This window comes from Silurus meridionalis, chromosome 22 (assembly GCF_014805685.1).
Source record: "Silurus meridionalis isolate SWU-2019-XX chromosome 22, ASM1480568v1, whole genome shotgun sequence".
In the NCBI taxonomy this organism is placed as follows: Eukaryota; Metazoa; Chordata; class Actinopteri; order Siluriformes; family Siluridae; genus Silurus; species Silurus meridionalis.
This window is the reverse complement of record NC_060905.1, coordinates 20,260,472-20,284,621: the sequence shown is the minus strand read 5'-3', so window position 1 is coordinate 20,284,621 and position 24,150 is coordinate 20,260,472. Positions and strand designations below refer to the sequence as shown.

Here is a 24,150-nt window from a genome sequence, read left to right as displayed (position 1 = left end):
TTTGTAGGAAATATTTTGTAATACATCATATACATATTATATACATCCAGATGTGTGTGTGTGTGTGTGTGTGTGTGTGTGTGTGTGTGGCACTGATCCCATACTGGGTTGATCACCTGATACTAGTAAGAAATGGATATCAGATCAGAGAGAAAATAAAGATTGGATTGGGTCTGATCCTGTAGCATAAAGATAGAAACTCTATTAAATACTAACTAAAGGACAAAGTAATACATGTGATTTGGACTCCTTCTGCTCTGGGCTTTTTCACATCAACTCCTCAGATCCTGTAGATAAACGTGTTCTCGGTTTGCAGACACGGAAATGCAGGAACACTGGAGTCTTCACACACAATTGTTCATCACCATTAAAATCTACAAGAGAAAGAAGTGAATCAGTAACAGAAAACTAGAAGGAGGTGTTTGATGATCAGCAATGAGAAGGTGCAGAAGATGGAAGAGGAACATGAGCAGATATTTGCATCACATCACTGCACTTCTCCAATCCCAGGCTTTAGAGTTTTTGCTGCTTTTAATAAAGATCACTGCTGTGGAGCTTCTCTCTTGTTCTACATGGATATTAAAGTGCAGACTTTAAGAACAAGCTGAGGGGAATTTTACAGGAATGATAGAAGACACGGTGTGGAGGTGGAGAGATAAAAGCACTGTCCGAGTGAGGAAACCAGCTGCTTACAGGAAATCCAATATTTGTGGAATAAAAGATGATCATCATCTAATAAATAATGCTAATGTGCTAAATAACACTGATGTAGTAAATAACACTCATTACATTAGTTTGTGTTTATATAAAACAGATTATTACTCACATCAGTGTCTGTAGTCTGTAACGTTCATCATCCTTCAGATCAGAGAGACACTTCACTCCTGAGTCTCCTACTTTATTCCCAGACAGATTCAGTTTTCTCAGGTGTGAGGGGTTTGATCTCAGAGCTGAAGCGAGAGCAGCACAGCCTTCCTCTGAGACAACACAATATGCCAACCTGCAGATACACAATGACACACACTTCACTCTCTCAGTTTCTACACATTACACATCCTGTGTGTTCTTTCTACTAGAAAGAGGGAGGGAGAGAGAGAAAGAGAGAGAGAGATGGAGAGATTTGACTTTTAGGTCTCTTTATTGCTAAAAGAGAAAAAAGATTAAGAAAAGTTGGAACATTTGATATAATTGAAACTGTAAGTTGCAGAAAGCTGTCATGATCAACATCACAAATACATTCATTTATTCCCCTTTTTCACTGAAAAGTTTCCATGTTCCTGAACATCTGCTGATATACGAACTGGATTTTTACTCGTGTTTGTATTAAACCACTAAAAACAGCATCAATTCAGTTCATTCTTTTCCATTTCACTTCCTATTCTACACATCATATGATCATTTCACTTCCCCAAATAAAAAGTTCAGTAGTAGCTGAGTATCTTTCCTGCTCTTTGTATATTTGGGGCCATAAACAAATTGTTTACACATTTCGATGTGCGGCATCGAGCAGACGCCCGTGTCCAGAGCGACGTCCACAAGTGCTTTAAGCCTCAATACACTTTACATGCACTTTCCTGATCTCCCACCACTGACTCATAGATTCAACACATTCAAACCTCTTCTTCTCTTTTTTCCATTCTTTCCAAAAGTGTTTGAAGTTTTCACACAATGTTTTTTCCTGTAAAGTTTATGACTGAAATGCCAGTAGGAACTTCTGTGTTCTTATTAGTGTGCACTCGACTTGGATTAGTTTATGGTCTGAAAGTGGTGTAGGGAGAAGATCAGAGTGTGTGAGCGTGTTCCTCATGGTGTGTGTGATATGTAGAACATGTCTAAACGTGCTGCAGAAACCCTGCCTGTGTGGAACTTCACCCACGTGTACTGACGTGTTCGTGGGTTGTTTCCTCTCCATCTGTCTGAGAAGTTCAGGGATTTAGTTCTTACTCTTGCTGATTCAGCATGTGGTCTCCCCCCAGGAGAATAAAGTCCCTCTACTGGTGTTTTCTTCTCTAACTTAGAGAAAAGCTTCACCCTCTCTGACCCTGTGTTAGGAGCAGAAATATTTACAAACAAAACATTGAAGTGGTTGATTTCAGCTCTCACTATGAGAGTCTACCTCATCCTGGGAGAAGATTTGTGCTTTAACATTAGATGAGAACAGAAAGGCGACTCCAGCACTAATATTAGATCCATGACTCAAGATCTTTCCTCCTTTCCACCACGAGCCCCAATCCACCTCATTGCCCTCGTCACTATGTGTCTCCTGCAGGAAGATTATACTCAGATTCTTTAAGCCTTTACTTTCTGAACTATTTCTCTTTTTTCTGTCCATTATCTCATTCACGCTCAGGGATCCCACCTGCAGAATCTCCATGAGAGAGAGAGATAATAGAGAGCTGATAGGGAGGAAAACAGGAGAGGAAACATGATGACTATGTAGATTTCCCGTTGTTAGTCTCTTTTCCAGGTTGTTCACCATGTCTGATTGCTGCTGAGAGTTTGTTTAATGAAGATATTTCTGCAGTGTAGATTTATTCATTGCTAGAGACTCAAAGCACTTTTTGTACATGGCTCTGGACAAAGGACATCTGCTAAATGCCGCAAATGTAAATGGTATGGTTCAGAGCGAACATCTTTTCCTCAGAAGACACAAACTTTTCTAGATGGGGAAAGAAATCACTTACTTCAACACCTCATTTTCTCTTTTCTCCACCTCACAAGCCTGAGCTCCCACAGCCATGGGCATAAATCCCGGGGGGGGGAGTGCGCGCATGTCGTAAAGCGATTCTCTTTCAATGTAGTAGATGCAGACTCATTCATAAATTGTTGTGGCAAAAATGCTGATTACGGATGTAATTTTCCATGAATCTGCTCTATTAGCGATTAAAATATGACTTATCTAGTGAACGTTAGCTTGTTTATAATAGCTTGTAGCATAGTGCACTGACACTAACACACTAAAGCCGTTTCCCATGCAGTGTTTTATTTGGGACGACTTGGAATAATGTTAACTTAACACACAATTAGCATATTGTTAATCTGTGCATTTACTAAATGATCACTGTGCTACATCTAAACTGACCACACTAATTTAATAATAAATTTCTATTCCGTTCTTAAGTGTCTTCATTAATTTTAAATAAAATTTTAAACCTTTTTAATTCTTTTTTTTCTTTGTCATTGAACCTGAGAAAGACTTTGAAAATAACCATAATGACGCAGTCTCCATGCTACAATAATAATAATAAAAGCAGTGTTTCACTGTGGGGACACTGTCTTTATAAGTACAATTTGACTGTATTATTTGTGTCCCCTTCAAAAATTGCTCATGAGAAATTTTATATTCATTGTCCCCCCTACTGTTAAATGAAATTTACGCCCATGCCCAAAGCCACCACCTGATCCCCTTCTTCACTTCCCTTACTGGTCTTTTCACTCTTTTCTCTAACTTTACCATTTACACCACTGACCATCACCCTCACACAACTGATCCTTACACACATCACTGACCATTACACACATCACTGGCCATCACACTCACATCACTGGCCATCCCACACTCATCACTGATCAAGAGAGGGAAAAGGAGAAAGATGTAAAGTGAGATGTTTGAAATCTGAATGTGGAGTAAAATAAGCTGTAGGTTCTTCAGCTCCAGACAGTATTTTCAGCTGTTAATCTACTGGAAATAAAGATTTAATGCTGCAGGTTTAATTGGACTTTTGAATTAATATTAGAAACTAAAACAATACAAAATTTTATAAAAAGTCATGATTATAAAAAGATCAAAATGAAATCAACACTAATTTACACGAACAAACAAAAGTAAAAAATAAAAGTATAAAGTTCCTCCTCAGAACATTGATGCTGAACCTAAAAGCTCTGCTTCAGTCTCACTATTAGAGAATGTGTGTTACTGAGGAGCAGGTCATGTGACTCTCAGAGAGATGATCTTACCTCAGTATCTCCAGTTTACAGTGAGGATTCTCCAGTACAGCAGAGAGACACTTCACTCCTGAGTCTCCTACTTTATTCCTAGACATAATCAAGTTCTCTCAGGTGTGAGGGGTTTGATCTCAGAGCTGAAGCGAGAGCAGCAAAGCCTTCATCTGATACTCCACAATTATACAACCTACAGATACACAATGACACACACTTCACTCTCTCAGTTTCTACACATTACACATCCTGTGTGTGTTTTTAAATGAGTTGTGTGGATGGATGGATGGATGGATGGATGGATAGATAGATGTAGCAGAAATATAAACAATAGATTGTGTAAATGAGAGAATTCAGATAAATAAACTAAATATTGAAACGGTTTATTAAGTGACGAGAACAAGTCTGTTTCTTTCATAAAGTGTGTGTGTGTGTGTGAGAGAGAGAGAGAGAGTCTGTGTGTGTGTGTTTGTGTGAGAGAGAGAGATAGTGTGTGTGTGTGTGAGAGAGAGTGTGTGTGTGTGTGTGTGTGTGTGTGTGTGTGTGAGAGAGAGAGTCTGTGTGCGTGTGTGTGTGTGTGTGTGTGATAGTCTGAGAGAGAGTGAGTGAGTGTGTGTGTGTTTGTGTGTGTGTGTGTGTGTGTGAGAGAGAGTGAGTGAGTGAGTGTGTGTGTGTGAGTGTGGTCAATCAACACTCATTTAAACTAACAAACAAAGCTAAAAAAATAAAACTATAAAGTTCCTCTTCAGAACATTGATGTTGAACCCAAAAGCTCTGCTTCAGTCTCACTATTAGAGAATGTGTGTTACTGAGGAGCAGGTCATGTGACTCTCAGAGAGATGATCTTACCTCAGTATCTCCAGTTTACAGTGAGGATTCTCCAGTACAGCAGAGAGACACTTCACTCCTGAGTCTCCTACTTTATTTAGAGACAGATCCAGATCTCTCAGGGGTGAGGGGTTTGATCTCAGAGCTGAAGCGAGAGCAGCACAGCCTTCATCTGATACTCCACAATCATACAACCTGCAGATACACAATGACACACTTCACTCTCAGTTTCTACATTACACATCCTGTGTGTTTTGAAATGAGTGCATGGATGGATGGATGGATGGATGGATGGATGGATGGATGGATGTAGCAGAAATATAAACAATAGATTGTGTAAATGAGAGAATTCAGATAAATAAACTAAATATTGAAACGGTTTATTAAGTGACGAGAACAAGTCTGTTTCTTTCATAAAGTGTGTGTGTGTGTGTGTGTGTGTGTATGTGTGTGTGTGAGAGAAAGAGAGAGATTTCATACAGCTTTATTATACACAGACATAAACAACTGTTGTCTTCATAATTCAGATAACAATGTCCTTTTATAAGCATCTCGTGCAGCATTCATATTAAGAGCCTTTTTTCAGCACACTCATACAGAAGAATGAGAGAAGAATCACACACAAGACAAATTTCAGCATGTGAAGGCAGAGAAAACGACATTGTTTCAAACCCCATCCTCTGCCTGAAGTTCTGATCTTCATTTAGCAGGAATTTTCCTTCATCTATATATTTCCTGAGCAGTGAACTTTTCTTCACCCTCACTTCTCATCAACATCCCAAAAGAATCAACACACATTTTGTGATCAGGAAAAGAATCTGTAACCTGCACATTTTTCATCTTTATTGATCTTTGTAAAAAAGATTTGACTTTATCAAAAGAACAGTAACTACATGTCTTCCCTCTGCTCTTATTGTCCAGAGTTTCACTGTCACAATCTTCAACAGGACTTAACATTCTCACATTCATTAGCTTGTGTTTCAGACCAGTGTTTTAACTTTTCATTCCTCATCTTTACTTTATTCCTTTTTCTCTTAACAGGAGGTTTTAAACAGTGCGTCATCACTCACATAATCTGTATTCATTTCTTCTTCAGTCACCCGTTTAGCTGCTTTAACAGAATCTATTACTGTTTCCCCCTCTGTCACCTCGAGTTCTCCCCCCGGCATCACTCCTTCCTGCCTCTGGAGCAATAGACCCACCTTCAGCCTGATCCCATTCAGCAGAACCAGTGAGAACAGTATCCCCAGCCTGATCCCATTCAGCAGAACCAGTGAGAACAGTATCCCCAGCCTGATCACATTCAGCAGAACCAGTGAGAACAGTATCTCCAGCCTGATCCCATTCAGCAGAACCAGTGAGAACAGTATCTCCAGCCTGGTCACATTCAGCAGAACCAGTGAGAACAGTATCTCCAGCCTGGTCACATTCAGCAGAACCAGTGAGAACAGTATCTCCAGCCTGATGACATTCAGCAGAACCAGTGAGAACAGTATCTCCAGCCTGATGACATTCAGCAGAACCAGTGAGAACAGTATCTCAGCCTGATGACATTCAGCAGAACCAGTGAGAACAGTATCTCCAGCCTGATCACATTCAGCAGAACCAGCGAGAACAGTATCTCCAGCCTGATCCCATTCAGCAGAACCAGTGAGAACAGTATCTCCAGCCTCTTCATCAGCCGCTACGTGAGCGCTGTTATCCGCGGTCTGTACACGACAGGAACTTCTAATGTGCTCCTTCTCTCCACACTTAAAACATCTCAAGGGGGGGTGGTAGCTCAGTGGTTAAGGCATTGGGCTTTGGATCAGAAGATCACAGGTTCAAATCCCACCACCACCAAGCTGCCACTGCTGGGCCCTTGAGCAAAGCCCTAAAACCCTCCCCTGCTCAGTTGTAAGTCGCTCTGGATAAGGCCAAAATGCCGCAAATGTAATGTAAATGATCTCATAGTCTCAGAACTTACATACACAACATAGTCACAGCCATCGATTCTGAATTTAAAGCCACACTTAGATCCTCTACTTCACTTTGAAGCTCCATAAAGACTTGTTGTCTAAAGGGGATTTACAGCCGAGCAGAACTTTCCTCATTTGTGAAACAATTTTTCCATATCTACACAATTCCGTTATCAACAATTCATCTTTTATAAACGGGAACATTGAACAAAATGATCTTTTTTGCCGGTTGGACTGAGGGAATTACTGGAGTAAACGTCTCCTGAATAACAACTCCATTTTCACCCCCTGTTTACTTTCCCACACACTCCTCATTCAGCAGACACCCACCCACTCCTCACACTCACTCAGCAGACACCCACACACTCCTCACACTCACTCAGCAGACACCCACACACTCCTCACACTCACTCAGCAGACACCCACCCACTCCTCACACTCACTCAGCAGACACCCACCCACTCCTCACACTCACTCAGCAGACACCCACACACTCCTCACACTCACTCAGCAGATGCCCACACACGCACGAGAGAGAGAGAGAGAGAGTGAGTGTGTGTGTATGTGTGTGTGTGTGTGTGTGTTAGTGCTGCAACGACGCGTCTATGTCATCGATTACGTCGACTATGAAAACACGTCTACACGTGTGAAATGCGTCGACGCGTCACACTGTTTACATTCATCTGGTGTAATGGGGCTTCTGCTCCTGGGAATGGAGAAAGTTCCAGTCTATCACAAAAAGCTAGACCACGATTACCAAAAGTACAGGAATACTTTAAACAGAGGCCAAATAAAATGATCCTTTGTTCCCTTTAGCAAAACTGAAATGTGGAACCACGGCAGCACGACTGCGATGCACAAGCACCTCAGAAGAAAACATCCTGGTGCTCTCCGACCTCAAAAGGACGAGGCGTCTTTGTAATTATTTATTATTACACTTAGTTTTGGGAGAAATTGTTGTGTTCTTATCTGCTGTGTTTTGGTCAAGAATTACTATATGCTAGGTAATAATGCTAATGCTAATCGCTAACAGTATAAACTGTAAACATACTGTATAGGTTACTGTGGCGACAATAAAGCAAGCTTTAACTTTTAATTTACATGTACTGTTGTTGGAAGTTGTTTATGCACACGGACTTAAAATAAACTACTAATTTACATTAACAGTTCACTGTAATCTAGTAGTGCACGTGAACATGTAGATAAATAGGCTACTAGTGCATTTCTGTTTACTTTTGGCACAAGCCAATTAAATAAAACAATCACAAGTACGTGATTATTAACAAATTCTCTCATTAGTTAAAGAGTTTTAAATGCTTTCTGTATTTCATAATAAAATAAATTCACTACACTTTCTGAAATAAAATTAATATTGTAATCAAAGTAATTAAACATTGTAATTAATCACATTCAGTTCATATAAAAATATGCAGATTTACTGTCCTGTTTGAAATACAGTACAGTTTATATATTATTAGCATTCATAGATTTCATGTTTAAATTGGTTCCTAATGTTAATTATTGTGTTTGTTTTTTTCTCAGGAAGAGGAAAAGCTGTGTACAAGATTTCTTTCATAAAAACTACGTCACTGTTTGCAGCCCCAAATGGTGTTACACTTCATGAATTTCTGCACAGTGTTGAGCAGTGCTTTAGTTGAATTTATATAGGATTATTCGTGCCTGATGCTCAAGTGTTGTTTACTTTTTATTTTTAAATACTGTAAAAACATTGAAGTATTTTTTGGAAAAAATGTAATAAAAGTTAAGCAAAAAATACAAATAATCGTTAGAGTAGTCGACAGCTCTAGTGTGTGTGTGTGTGTGTGTGTGTGTGTGTGAGGAGCAGGTCATGTGACTCTCAGAGATGATCTTACCTCAGTATCTCCAGTTTACAGTGAGGATTCTCCAGTACAGCAGAGAAACTTCACTCCTGAGTCTCCTACTTCATTCCTAGACAGATCCAGTTCTCTCAGGTGTGAGGGGTTTGATCTCAGAGCTGAAGCGAGAGCAGCACAGCCTTCATCTGATACTCCACAATTATACAACCTGCAGATACACAATGACACACACTTCACTCTCTGTTTCTACACACTACACATCCTGTGTGTTCTCCCTCGTTCCTGCAGTGTTGGTGTAAGAACCAGTCACAGACACTGATGGAAGTCCTCGTCTAGACAGTCATGTAGTGCGAGTTGCTCGACTACAAAATGGACAGATTTTATTTGTGTAAAATAAGTTGCAGCAGATTTCTCCAGGACTTACACAGTAAATAAAGAATATATAATTTATCAATGAAAATAAATGAATTTAAAGATGATTTAATGGAGATAAATTTTTGTACTGCACTTTGATTCATCTCAGACTGCTGACACAAGAAAACTGCAGTAAATGACCAGTAGGTGGCAGTGTAAGGTGTATTTCAGCTCATTTTCACAGCAGGGGATTAGAAGTAGAGCAGCACTAATGACCAAATGAATGTGGAGGAAAAAACAGAAGTAAATGTGGGATTTTTTACTCTTAGACATGCTTCAAAATTTGCAGTTCAATAAAGAAGTTGTAAAAGAAGATGAGATGAAGGAGAGCAGCAGCACAAACACACGTCGCTCTGAGAAACAGAGAATGGAACTGGGAAGTCCAGAGCAATGCAAGCTGACACACACTTCATCATTCTGCAAACGGAGCAGAGGGGAATCTCTGACAATGAAGAATAATATGGTAAGACGTCTAGAAACAGGTTGAAAAAGCAATGATGATGATTTGAAGATGATGTGTGTGTTATGGTGGACCGTCTCCCTTCTCTTGTCCAATCACAAGATAATATTAAACCTGACCAATGATTATTGCTGTGATTGAGATTCCTGTCATTATGTGTACAAGAGGTGTAAAGGTATTGCTGCTTTCTGTTCAAAGTCATGATTCAGGTTCTTTCTCTCTGTTGAACTGGAGTTTTATTCACACATGGATCTAATTCTCAGTGCATTAATGATTAGTGGAAGTGAGAAGTTTCATTACTGATAGATTTGTTCTGGATGTTGTACTGCTACAGCAAATTTCACCTGAAAACAACACTGTATACAACAATTCACTGCAGCTTTTAGTGAGTTCTTGTGTCTCTCAGAGAGATGATCTTACCTCAGATCTTTCACTTTACACTCAGGATTCTCCAGTAGAGCAGAGAGACGCTTCACTCCTGAGTCTTCTAGATTATTCCCAGACAGATCCAGTGTATTGACCGTCAGATGCAGTTGTCTCAGACTGGAGGTTTCTGATTTAAGCACTGAGGTCAGAGCTTCTCCACTTCTCCCTGTAATTTCACTGCATCTGATACTGAAGGAAATAAAAGATAATAAACAGAAATGCAGAAGATCAAACAAGTTCTCAAAGCTTCACTGCAGCGTCTCACTTTCAACATCACACACATCAGTTGAACACAATGATTAAATGGTGGAATAATAATAAGAATTGACAGTCGGAGATGTTCAGATTTGGCTTGGCGAGAGTTTCAGCTGAGGAACATCATCATCACACACGTTGTATAAACATGGAGGATGAGATCCTGGAATCCAAATGGGAAAGTAAGAGAGTCTGATCTAAAAGGTTTCTAACAGGAGAAAGGAAAAAGTCTAAAGAGTCCTGCAGAGTTCGATTCATCTGAACATCTCAGACCTTTTGATTTGTTCTCAACACTGGAACAGTAGAACAATTTCATTCAGCTTCACGTATAAGTGTAATGATTATACTTGTGTAAGTATGTAGAAATCTTGATCAGAAGATGATGTGAGACGAGAGATCAGAATTCCAGCTTTCAGTTCCTGATCTTTACATCTAGATTTGTTACATCACTTAGAACACTGCACCGAACCTTTCAGGAAATGAAAGCTGAAATTCTGATCTCTCGTCTCACATCATCTTCTGATCAAGATTTCTACATACTCACATGGTTTTGGGAAGTGGGAGTTTAGATTGAGGAAAATGCAGATTTTCATTCAAAATCAATTTTATAGAAATGGCTTTAAGACCGAATTTCATTGTTGCTGAAATCCGATGATCTATAGAACTGTCAGGACAGTGACCACGAGGAGAAAACAAGAGTAGCTCCATCATCTTTAATAAGCCTTTCCGCACACAAACAAGACCGAGAGCGCACGAACCGTAATGCGGGTTTAGTCTATAATGCGGGTATAATCCAAACAGCGAACGTGAAATGCTTATAATATGTACGATTGGAACCGGGAGCATGAAGCAGTGGGAAATGCTGGCAGTCGGGAATCCAGGAGATCACTAGCATGACTTTGTTTAGATCCGACGGCAGATTGGGTTGGAATGAGGACTTATAAAGGGGATCAGTAACGAGGGACAGGTGTCGGCATTTAGCGCTGAGTGCGGCAGAGAGAGGCAGCGTGAGAACCTTCCAGGGGCGGCTTCTGACGCCCCAAACCCACCTACGTCCCACGTGAAGAGGGAAGGCTCGGACTGGCCCGCCCAATGAAGGATCCGGGGAAGGCCGGGAAGGACAAGAGGCAAAGCGACGCCCCCGGCGGATAACAGGAGCAGAGCGATGCCCCCTGCAGAGATCAGGAGCAGAGCGACGGCCTAGGTGGAGAACAGTGATTTGAGGGACGCCCACCGCGAAGAACTGAGCAGAGCGACGTTCTCGGCGAAGACCAGAGGCTGAGCGACCCCCTTCGGCAGGGATCAGAGGCCGAGCGAAGCCCTCTGCGAAGGCTTTAAGCAGACTTTGGGGTGCAACGGTGCCCTCGGCAGGACTCAGGAGCACAACGGTGCCCTCGGCAGGACTCAGGAGCACAGTAATGCCTTTGGCAGGACTCTGGGGCATGATGGTGCCCTCTATGGCCCGACCATCCCGAACAGCCCCGTAAAAAGCCTGATGAAACTGGAGGAAGAGCCAAAATCACCCCTGTACGCTCTACAGTCTACTGGCCCGTGAAAGAGCCTCCCCAAACGTGAAAGAAACGCAGAAAGCAATCTTGCCTTGTTTGGAGGGGAATTGGGATGACTTAAGTATTGGTTGACGCTCCATAGGAATCCGCCGGAGAAGCGAGCCGGGAATCCCATCAAGCTCTCGGAGGTGCACGGCCCAGCCACGCTTGCATGACCTAGCGCTGGCGAGCATGATCCGTGAGGAGCGGCAGGGGGGTTCCGGGTGAAATCTGAAGAGGAGTTTGGCTGCCGATCCATCGTGGTAGGGCGATTCCTTTTTCTGTTACGGTCGGATCTTCTGTCAGGACAGTGACCACGAGGATGAAACAAGAGTAGCTCTATTATCTTTAATAAGCCTTTCCGCACACAAACACAAGACCGAGAGCGTACGAACCATAATGCGGGTTTAGATCGGAAAACCAGGAGCATGAACCAGCGGGAAATGCTGGATGAGCATGACTTGGTTTAGACCTGACAGCAGGTTGGGTTGGAATGAGGACTTATAAAAGGGATCAGTAACGAGGGACAGGTGTCGGCATTTAGCACCGAGTGGCAGAAGAGGCAGCCTGGGAACCTCTGAGGGGGGCATAGTCAAGGTGCCTGATCCCCAAAAATACTGCTTGCACTTTTAAGTAGTAGTGTTTAGATGTTGTTTCCTATAGCTTTTTTGTTGTTTATATTAGTATTTATATTTTAAGATTTAAGACATTACGTGTAATTGAGTGTGACTTTAATAAATATTTACACTTTTTTTCATCTAAAGGATTTACTGAAAGTATTATAGAATCACTAAAGACCAAGTAACTATAATATAAATCTAAACAGTTACTAATGACGGTGTAGTGCAGTCATTTACTGTGACTTCAACTATGAACTTTATGGGATATTACCTGTGTCCAGGTGAGGAGATTCCAGTGCTAAAGCTCTGAGGAATATCCATAGACTCATCACTCTTCATGGAGACAAAGCTTGGCACTGGTGAGTGTGATTTATCTCTCTGTAGTTTACTGTAAAAAAATTATAAAAATGGCCATGAGACAGAATTTTATTGTTACTAAAATCAGGATACAAAATCCAGTGCATTGAAAAAGTCCCTATGCAGTGCTGGTGTGGAGCACGGATTTAAAACTGGTGATTAAAAACACAGATTTAGTTTGGATAAGATTATAATTGATAGTATGTAGTTGATGTAGAAAACAGTTCCAGCCCACTGTAACTGTTCCTGCTGTATTGGAGTTAAAAAGCACATTGATTTGGTTCCCTGTAATTGAGGTGATGTTCTAAAGGTTTTCTGTGATTGTGCTGAAAAGGAGCTGAACTGAAGTCAGTAATGAGAATCTCCAGTGCTGCTTAAACACTCATTTATAACACATATTATAAGGATTATAGATGTTGTTTGTGTCTTATAGCTTTAATTAACCAATGACTTTATGGTTCTTGGTTTTGAGAGTTTCATAAATTGTGCACAATGACGTGTGTTTAATTGTGTAATAAATGCATTTAGGGTGATGTTTATATATGAAATGAAGCTCTCAGAAATGTCTCCAGATTTGCAGATATGAACAGTTCATTAGTAAAACACTAGAACATGGCAGGTTACCAGTCTTTTGAGGGTGAGGTCACATGATCTGTGCCCTGATCAGGGATCTCCATTTTTCAATGCTCGTGTACACGCAGAGTCCTGAAGACGTCGATCTCTTCTGCTGGAATCAATCACATTCCTAGAAAACACAAAAACAACATGCAGTTAAAACTGGGGGAAAATCTTTCTAAAACCAGCTGATCCTCATGATGTCTTACTGATTCTCACATTTTTCTAACATCTTTTATTCCTCATCTGAACACAGACTGACAGGAGGTGTGTAATAAACACTACACCAATAAACACTGTTCTATTTTTTATTTCTATGTATAAAAAGTGATTCAAGTCTTCTGTGTTTCTATATTTTCCACACACAGTCCATTACCCAATTGTTACCCAAGATGGCGGCGCGAGCACATCGCGAGGCTCAGGGTCTCTCCAGAATCTGCAATTTTACGGTATTTCTGTTGCTCATATCGGGTCTGTTCGTGCAGAACAGCTGTGCACATACATCGTACACCCGACGTGAGCTTTTGGATATTGGTTTACGACTTGCTGACAGTTTTATGGACAACCTTCATCTCCTTCCTGAGATCACCAGAGCACCCAAGGCAGCTCACTCTACCCGGCCGGGCGGAAGTGCTCGCAGGCGGCGTCGAGATCGTAAACAAAGGCGGGGGAAGCGTGGTGGAGTGAAAGCTAAGCTAAAGCTAACACCACACCGGCTCTCTTTACCCAGCATCTTCCTCGCCAATGTTCGGTCGCTGGTGAACAAAATGGAGGAGATTCGACTCAGCATCACACACAGCATGAAACTTCGGAACTGTAATGTCATGATTTTCACGGAAACATGGCTACACAGCGGCATCCCGGACAACGCTATTGAGCTAGCGGGACGACACACACTCCGGGCGGATAGGACATTAGATGGCTCCGGTAAGACCAGAGGCGGTGGACTGTGCATTTATGTCAACAAAGCTTGGTGCACGAACTCTGTTATTGTCGAGAGTCATTGTTCAGCTAACCTGGAGTTTCTCATGGTTAAATGTAGACCGTTTATCTACGCGGAGTTCACTTCCACCATTATCACTGCTGCTTACATTCCCCTGATGCTGATGCTGAGCTCGCTATGAAAGAACTTTATGCCATCAGCAAACAACAGACTGTTCACCCGGAAGCTGCGTTTATTGTTGCGGGAGATTTTAATCACTCAAACTTAAAGGCAGTTCTTCCAAAATTTCATCAGCATGTTTCATGTCACACCAGAGGGAACAAGACTTTAGACCATGTATACACAAACATGGCTGGAGCATACGTTGCAACCCCCCTCCCCCACCTGGGACAGTCAGATCACCTTTCTTTGTTTCTCACCCCTAAATATGCACCCCTCATCAACCGGGTAAAGCCATCAGTGAGAACCATCAAGGTGTGGCCCGCAGACGCAGATTTCACACTTCAGGAAAGGTTTCTACACACAGACTGGAGTATATTTGCTTCTCAGGCCACCAGTGACTCTCACACAGACATTGACTGCTACACCTCCTCTGTTCTGGATTACATCAGTTCCACCACAAACAGTGTTACTACCCAGAAACAGATCATTACATACCCTAATCAGAAGCCATGGATGAACAAGGAGGTGCGCCTCCTGCTGAAGGCACGCACTACTGCCTTCAGGTCAGGTGACGCTCAGGCCTACAGCACATCCAGAGCTAACCTGAAGAGGGGCATCAAAGAGGCCAAGCACTGCTACAAGCTGAAGATAGAGGAGCATTTTCTAACTCTGACCCTCGACGCATGTGGCAAGGCATCCAGGCCATCAGTGATTACAAATCCTCCCACTCCACCCCCGCTGCCACTGATGTCCTCTTTCTGAATGAGCTTAATGACTTTTATGCTCGCTTTGAGAGAGACAACAAAGAAACTGCCACAAAGCTCAAACTCTCGGCTGATCACTCTCCAATCAAACTCTCCTCCACAGATGTCTGCAATGCACTGAGCGGATCAGCGCTCACAAAGCCGCTGGACCAGACAACATCCCTGGTCGCGTACTTAGGGCATGTGCTGAGCAGCTCGCTGGGGTCTTTACTGACATTTTCAACCTGTCTCTTGCCCAAGCAGCTGTTCCACTTGCTTTAAATGTACCTCCATTGTGCCAGTGCCTAAACACTCTAACCCAACGTGCCTGAGCGACTACCGCCCTGTAGCACTGACACCCATTGTCATGAAGTGCTTTGAGCGGCTGGTCCTGGCACACCTGAAGGACTCTCTGCCAACCACATTTGACTCCCACCAGTTTGCCTACCGAAGCAATAGAAGCACAGAAGATGCAGTTTCCATGGCATTGCACTCTGTGCTCACACACTTGGACAATAAGAACACCTATGCACGTATGCTGTTTGTTGACTTCAGCTCAGCATTCAATACCATCATTCCATCCAAGCTAATATGCAAACTCCTAGATCTGGGCATCAACACCTCCACCTGCAACTGGGTCATGGACTTTCTGACCAAAAGACCCCAGCAGGTTCGATCTGGCTCCATTTGCTCCAACACCATCACACTCAACACTGGTGTACCACAGGGCTGTGTGCTGAGCCCTTCCTCTACTCCCTCTTCACCTCCGACTGCAGGCCTGTGAATGGATCTAACTCCATCATCAAGTTTGCAGATGACACTACCGTGATTGGTCTCATCACCAACAATGATGAGACTGCCTACAGGGAGGAGATCCAGCACCTAGCCACATGGTGCAACAACAATAACCTGCTCCTTAACACCTCCAAGACAAAGGAGCTTATTGTGGACTTCAGGAAGGAGGCAAGAGGTACACATGACACCACCCACATCAACGGGATGGCTGTTGAGCGTGTCTCCAGTTTCAAGTTCCTGGGGATCCACATCTCGGCAGACCTGTCTTGGAACATCAACACCTCCAGCCTGGTCAAGAAGGCTCACCAGCGTCTCTTTTTCCTGAGGACACTTAAAAAAAATCAGCTCTCCTCGGATATCCTGGTGAACTTCTACCACTGCGCAGTAGAGCATCCTGACCAGCTGTGTCACAGTCTGGTATGGGAGCTGCTCTGCTGCAGAGCGTAAGGCACTGCAGCGGGTGGTGAAAACTGCCCAGTGCATCACAGGGACTCCACTCCCAGCCATGGAGGACATCCAAAAGAAACGCTGTCTGCGTCGAGCTCGCAGCATTCTTAAGGACTCCTCTCATCCCGCCCACAGACTGTTCACTCTTCTGCCCTCTGGCAGGCGTTTCAGGTGCCTCGGACCAGGACCAGCAGACTAAGAACAGCTTTTTCCTAGAGCTGTCTCTTTAGTGAACTCTGACACTCACTGATACACTACCACATTCCCCCCACACCTCACACTCTTTGCTAATGGACTCTCTGAACAAAAACTTATGCTCACCAAGACACTGATCATCTATCACCTCACACTTTGTTGTTGCACGGACTGTTTACACAAACCTTGCTCATTTGCACACTGCTCTTTTTTTTATTGCTGCTCACCATAAACTTATCACCACTGTACATATACCTGTTCTCTGTTTATAGTTACAGCAATATTATTATGTTCACCGCTCACATCCTTCTGTAAATCTCTGTGTATAGTAATAGGCATCTGTATAGCATGTTCATAATACATTTATATATATACATCTGTATATTATTGTTCATAGTACATATATACTCATCTGTAATTATATTTATATTTATAGTACATATATATATACACTACTCTGTATATTGTGTTTTACATATATAACATATATTCATCTGTATACTACATTTATAGTACATATTCATCTTTTAATTACTGTTTATAGTCTTTATTTTATTTAACTGTAAATTCATGTTAAATCTATATATCCTGCACTTGCTGTTATTGCACTCTGGTTAGACCCAAACTGCATTTCGTTGCATTGTACTTGTACATGTGTAATGACAATAAAGTTGAATCGAATCTAATCTAATCTAATCTTAATGTCCCATTAAAAGTGAAATCCATAGACATATAAGACACAGACGCCTAATTGGCCGCTTTGGTCCGTTGCTTTCTGTAGAGACAGCTTTTTTCCATCCACCATCACATTACTGAACTCTACACTACACCGCTAATCACTACAAAACAAAACACTGTATATAACCTCTGTACTATACAAGTACATATTACATATTTTTTTATTACTCGTTACATCTGCACTATATCATTACTGTACATTCTGCGCAACATTTCATTCATTTGTGTATATAACATTTGTGTATATAACCTGTGTGTGTGTGTATATATGTATGTATGTATGTGTATATATATATATATATATATATATATATATATATATATATATATATATATATATATATATATATATATATATATATATATATATATATATATATATATATATATAGTAGACTGTTTATTCGACTTGCTAACTTCTAAAATGCCATACTCTTGTAACCTTTCACTTCTGCACATTCCTCTTCAATGCCATAGCATGATGTCCACACATCTCTGCACTGTTACTGCCTTTATGTTTATTCACTGTACATATGCTTACATATTTATCACTTTATCACTTGCTGTAAATATGTTGTAAATTTATCTGCACTTTTGCACTTCTGGTAGATGCCAAACTGCATTTCGTTGCTATGTTACCTGTACAATGCAATGACAAAGTTGTATCTATCTATCTATACTATTTTATTTAGCATTGTATTTAATATCACATTATATATGATACATTGTGTGTATGTGTGTGTGTGTGTGTGTGTGTGTGTGTGTGTATATATGTGTGTGTGTATATACAACCCTGGCAAAAGTATGGAATCACCCTTCTCAGAAGATGTTCATTCAAATGTTTAATTGTGTAGAGAAAAAACCAAGCACATATATGCCACAAAACAATTTTCACTCAACAAAACAATATTCTGGCTGTATAAAACACTTAAAAACAACAAAGAAAGATAACTATAGTCAATTACAAGTGTTTTACAGATCAAACAGAGGAAAAAATATGGAATCACACAAATCTGAGGAAAATTATATGGAATCACCAAATAAAAACACTACTAGTACTTTGTTGCACCACCTCTGGCTTTTATAACAGCTTGAATTCTCTGAGGCATGGATTCAGCTAATGACAAACAGTATACTTCATCAATCTGTCTCCAGCTTTGTCTTATTGCAGTTGCCAGATCAGCTTTGCAGGTTGGAGCCTTGTCGTGGACCATTTTCTTTAATTTCCACCACAGATTTTCAATTGGATTGAGGTCCGGACTATTTGCAGGCCATGCCATTGACATTATATGTCTTTCCTGTAGAAATGTTTTCACAGATTTTGCCCTATGGCACGATGCATTATCATCCTGAAAATGATGCTACCATCACCAAACATCCTTTCAATTGATGGAATAAGAAAAGTGTCCAAAATCTCAACATAAACTTGTGCATTTATAGAAGATGTAATGACTGTCATCTCTCCCATACCTTTACCTGACATACAACCCCATATCATTAATGATTGTGGAAATTTGCATGTTTTCTTCAGGCAGTTGTCTTCATAAATTTCATTGAACGGCACCAAACAAAAGTTCCAGCATCATCACCCTGCCCAATGCAGATTCGTGATTCATCACTGAATATAACTCTCATCCAGTCATCCACAGTCCAAGATTGTCTTTCTTTAGCCCACTGGAACCTTGTTTTTTTCTGTTTAGATGTTAATGATGGTTTTCGTTTGGCTTTTCTGTATGTAAATCCCATTTCTTTTAGGCGATTTCTTACAGTCCGGTCACAGACATGAACTCCACTTTCTGCCCATTTGTTCATTTGTTTTGTTGTGCATTTTCTGTTTTCAAGGCATATTGCTTTAAGTTTTCTGTCTTGGCGCTTTGATGTCTTTCTTGGTCTACCAGTACGCTTCCCTTTACAACCTTTCCATTTGATTTGTACTTGGTCCAGATTTTAGACACAGCTGACTGGGAACAACCAACATTTTTTGCAACATTCCGTGAAGATTTACCTTCTTTGAGAAGTTTGATAATCCTCTCCTTTGTTTCAACTGACATCTCTCGTGTTGGAGCCATGAGTTATGTCAATCATCTTGGTTCAACACATCACTAATGTGTGCAAGCACTCTTTTTTAACTGCAGACTAATTAGCAGTTGTAATCAGATACAGGTGTTTGTTTTAGAAATGCAAAGTGCATGGTGATTCCATATAATTTTCCTCAGATTTGTGTGATTCCATATTTTTTTCCTCTGTTTGATCTGTAAAAACACTTGTAATTGACTATAGTTATCTTTCTTTGTTGTTTTTTTAAGTGTTTTATACAGCCAGAATATTGTTTTGTTGAGTGAAAATTGTTTTGTGGCATATATGTGCTTGGTTTTTTCTCTACACAATTAAACATTTGAATGAACATCTTCTGAGAAGGGTGATTCCATACTTTTGCCAGGGTTGTATATATATATATATATATATATATATATATATATATATATATATATATATATATATATATATATATAGTAGACTGTTTATTCGACTTGCTAACTTCTAAAATGCCATACTCTTGTAACCTTTCACTTCTGCACATTCCTCTTCAATGCCATAGCATGATGTCTACACATCTCTGCACTGTTACTGCCTTTATGTTTATTCACTGTACATATGCTTACATATTTATCACTTTATCACTTGCTGTAAATATGCTGTAAATTTATCTGCACTTTTGCACTTCTGGTAGATGCCAAACTGCATTTCGTTGCTATGTTACCTGTACAATGCAATGACAAAGTTGTATCTATCTATCTATACTATTTTATTTAGCATTGTATTTAATATCACATTATATATGATACATTGTGTGTATGTGTGTGTGTGTGTGTGTGTGTGTGTGTGTGTGTATATATGTGTGTGTGTGTATATACAACCCCTGGCAAAAAGTATGGAATCACCCTTCTCAGAAGATGTTCATTCAAATGTTTAATTGTGTAGAGAAAAAACCAAGCACATATATGCCACAAAACAATTTTCACTCAACAAAACAATATTCTGGCTGTATAAAACACTTAAAAAAACAACAAAGAAAGATAACTATAGTCAATTACAAGTGTTTTTACAGATCAAACAGAGGAAAAAAATATGGAATCACACAAATCTGAGGAAAATTATATGGAATCACCAAATAAAAACACTACTAGTACTTTGTTGCACCACCTCTGGCTTTTATAACAGCTTGAATTCTCTGAGGCATGGATTCAGCTAATGACAAACAGTATACTTCATCAATCTGTCTCCAGCTTTGTCTTATTGCAGTTGCCAGATCAGCTTTGCAGGTTGGAGCCTTGTCGTGGACCATTTTCTTTAATTTCCACCACAGATTTTCAATTGGATTGAGGTCCGGACTATTTGCAGGCCATGCCATTGACATTATATGTCTTTCCTGTAGAAATGTTTTCACAGATTTTGCCCTATGGCACGATGCATTATCATCCTGAAAAATGATGCTACCATCACCAAACATCCTTTCAATTGATGGAATAAGAAAAGTGTCCAAAATCTCAACATAAACTTGTGCATTTATAGAAGATGTAATGACTGTCATCTCCCATACCTTTACCTGACATACAACCCCATATCATTAATGATTGTGGAAATTTGCATGTTTTCTTCAGGCAGTTGTCTTCATAAATTTCATTGGAACGGCACCAAACAAAAGTTCCAGCATCATCACCCTGCCCAATGCAGATTCGTGATTCATCACTGAATATAACTCTCATCCAGTCATCCACAGTCCAAGATTGTCTTTCTTTAGCCCACTGGAACCTTGTTTTTTTCTGTTTAGATGTTAATGATGGTTTTCGTTTGGCTTTTCTGTATGTAAATCCCATTTCTTTTAGGCGATTTCTTACAGTCCGGTCACAGACATGAACTCCACTTTCTGCCCATTTGTTCATTTGTTTTGTTGTGCATTTTCTGTTTTCAAGGCATATTGCTTTAAGTTTTCTGTCTTGGCGCTTTGATGTCTTTCTTGGTCTACCAGTACGCTTCCCTTTTACAACCTTTCCATTTGATTTGTACTTGGTCCAGATTTTAGACACAGCTGACTGGGAACAACCAACATTTTTTGCAACATTCCGTGAAGATTTACCTTCTTTGAGAAGTTTGATAATCCTCTCCTTTGTTTCAACTGACATCTCTCGTGTTGGAGCCATGAGTTATGTCAATCATCTTGGTTCAACACATCACTAATGTGTGCAAGCACTCTTTTTTAACTGCAGACTAATTAGCAGTTGTAATCAGATACAGGTGTTTGTTTTAGAAATGCAAAGTGCATGGTGATTCCATATAATTTTCCTCAGATTTGTGTGATTCCATATTTTTTTCCTCTGTTTGATCTGTAAAACACTTGTAATTGACTATAGTTATCTTTCTTTGTTGTTTTTAAGTGTTTTATACAGCCAGAATATTGTTTTGTTGAGTGAAAATTGTTTTGTGGCATATATGTGCTTGGTTTTTTCTCTACACAATTAAACATTTGAATGAACATCTTCTGAGAAGGGTGATTCCATACTTTTTGCCAGGGGTTGTATATATATATATATATATATATATATATATATATATATATATATATATATATATATATATATATATATATATATATATATATATATATATATATATATATATATATATATATATATATATATTAGTTGTCATTACTCAGGATGATTTCCTGTATCACCTCCGCTTAGAAAGCCATGATCTGCTCCTGTTTACGGGAAATCATCCTGAGCCATGACAACAACTCCAGGATCAGCTTGGAACAACCAAACAATCCCGGTGTTCTCATGTCAGATCCTCCTCAATAAACTCAGAACATCATCAAATCCAACTGAGGAATTTGGGCAGAAACTGTTGTCCTCCATTTCGGCTGCTGTGGCGCAGTTTCCCTGCGGTCTTTCCACAAACTCCATTACAGAGAAAACACAAACGCATTATTCCGATAGAAAGTCGTTTCTAGGAAAAACTCACCCACTTTTCTTCACCACTGCTTGATGTTGGACATGAATCTCACCGCTTCTGACTGCTGTTAAAGATCTTTGTGTTTTTCTAACCGCTCATTAAAATGGAGTCGAGGATGAGAAACACTTTCACTTTCGGAAAACTGACTCGACTCTTTGAACCGACTCTTTGACGAGTTGGAAACGGAAATATTTTAATCTCACTCCGTCCAGTTCACTTTAATGAGCAAGAACTAAAAGAGAAAGTGCTGTGATTTAATAACAGCATGTAGTGGAGATGTTGTGGAGGAGAGGAAAGTCAGCCTTTACCTTTATATCTGACTCCACTGTAGAACGTGTTGACTGAGTTTGACGCCATCTTGTATTTCTACTAATCAGTAAACACACACACACACACACACACACACACACACCAAAGAAAGTAAATAGTGAAACAGCAGCAGCTTCTCCAGATGTCAGTTCCCCCACAGCCCCAGCAGTCTGAGCTTCCAGCATCTGCAATCAAATTACAAACAGCCAAACACTCCACCAATTCCTTTCCTGCCAACACCATCTCTTTTCCATAACATTTCATAACATCAATGATGCTATGGTGCTGCTTAAAATTATTTCTAAAGTAACAAAAAAAGTAAACTACTGAGACCATGTAAACTGCAGTGTCCTTCTTTTGTTACCTCAGAAAACATTTTGATTAACACCGATATGATTTCTGAGGTAACAGAACAAATTACACTTTTGAGGTAACAAAGTACAATGAAGTTTACTTTTTTGTAAACTCAGAAATCATTAATTTGTTTGTATTACTTGTAAAGAAAGGCAATAAAAAAAGTAAACTTATGAGGGAACAAAGGACACTGCAGTGTTTAATTACTTCAGAAATCATTACTGTTTTTTATTTATTTTTTTGTTTTGTGCGCACTTGTTACCTCAGACATGTCCTTTTTTTTTTTTTTTTACTTAGAAATTATTACCATTATTTTTGCTCACAAATCATAACTATTTTGTTCTTCAGTAATCAGTCTGGTGTTGATCAAAATGATTTTCAGGGTAACAAAAAATAAAGAACAATGTATCTGCAGTTATAAACATTCCGTTTGTACTATGTCATGTTTATAAGGTGGCGCCGTCACAATTAAATGTTTATTTATTTTGGTTATTTTTTTGTTAGTTTAACTTGTTTATTTTTATCATTCAACATATTTTATAATATGTATATTTGACTGGTAGACTAAATAAGTTTTTGATTTTTCAAGATTTGTGATATCACAAATTTGGGTTATATTAATACGTATCCCATCATACTTGGTGTCACTTCCTGTTCACCGCATGCAAGAAAAAGCCACAATGAGCATTGAAAGCTGCAATGCTTATTGTAAAGTAAGATGTGTTCAATTAAAATATAAGTTTGTGCAAGAAGTTACCACTCTTAGTCCACAAGCAGGCAAAGTAGTATGTAAGTTTATTTTCAGTTTTATGTCTAAATTTAATGTTGTGTGTTTTATTTGTAACTGAATGTATTAGTGTATATTTATCCTGTTATTCAGTTCTACAGTGTTAAAGTCGGTGTCGATGTTGGTATTGAAGTAAAACATCAGTAAAAAAACCTCGACCTTCGCTTTGTGACTAAGGGCGGCATAAACAAAGCAGTGCAGATTTCTGTCACCCAGTAAGTGGACTGTGGGATGAGTCTTCGTGGGTCTGTTGACAGGAGAAAAACTGGTTCATCCACACCGAATCCCAAAACACAAAAAAATCCCAAAAAGTGATGGCAATATTTTTCAAGAAGTGCTGTTGAAAAGTGAAGGTTTATTTACAGTGCTTGAGAGGTGAACAGTCCCAGCAAAGAGAAAAAGCA

General features: G+C 39.9%; 1 protein-coding gene across 3 annotated transcripts; it reads right to left on the bottom strand.

The window, feature by feature from the left end:
• Window positions 1-316: 316 nt before the first annotated feature.
• On the bottom strand, window positions 317-22,665 carry LOC124376047 (ribonuclease inhibitor-like). 3 transcript variants are annotated; one of them, XM_046834923.1, is made up of 7 exons: window positions 22,605-22,665; window positions 13,267-13,387; window positions 12,557-12,673; window positions 9,858-10,052; window positions 4,789-4,962; window positions 827-1,000; window positions 317-374 (listed from the first exon to the last, which is right to left on the bottom strand). In XM_046834923.1, exons 2-7 carry the CDS (start codon window positions 13,317-13,319, stop codon window positions 368-370), a joined length of 720 nt encoding a protein of 239 aa, XP_046690879.1. In that variant the 5' UTR covers window positions 13,320-13,387; window positions 22,605-22,665; the 3' UTR covers window positions 317-367. The 3 variants fall into 3 exon arrangements, with proteins under 3 accessions (XP_046690879.1, XP_046690880.1, XP_046690878.1); XM_046834924.1 differs by lacking the exon at window positions 22,605-22,665 and adding an exon at window positions 22,310-22,468; XM_046834922.1 differs by lacking the exon at window positions 22,605-22,665 and adding an exon at window positions 22,306-22,467.
• Window positions 22,666-24,150: the final 1,485 nt, after the last annotated feature.

What these genes read in the sequence shown, in the direction of transcription:
- LOC124376047 (XM_046834923.1), bottom strand. Translation starts at nt 13,319, where the DNA reads ATGGAGATCCCTGATCAGGGCACAGATCATGTGACCTCACCCTCAAAA. An exon ending in TGTAAAGTGAAAGATCTGAG is followed by an intron (nt 4,963 to 9,857) that starts GTAAGATCATCT and finishes GTGTATCTGCAG; the next exon opens with GTTGTATGATTGTGGAGTAT. An exon ending in TGTAAACTGGAGATACTGAG is followed by an intron (nt 1,001 to 4,788) that starts GTAAGATCATCT and finishes GTGTATCTGCAG; the next exon opens with GTTGGCATATTGTGTTGTCT.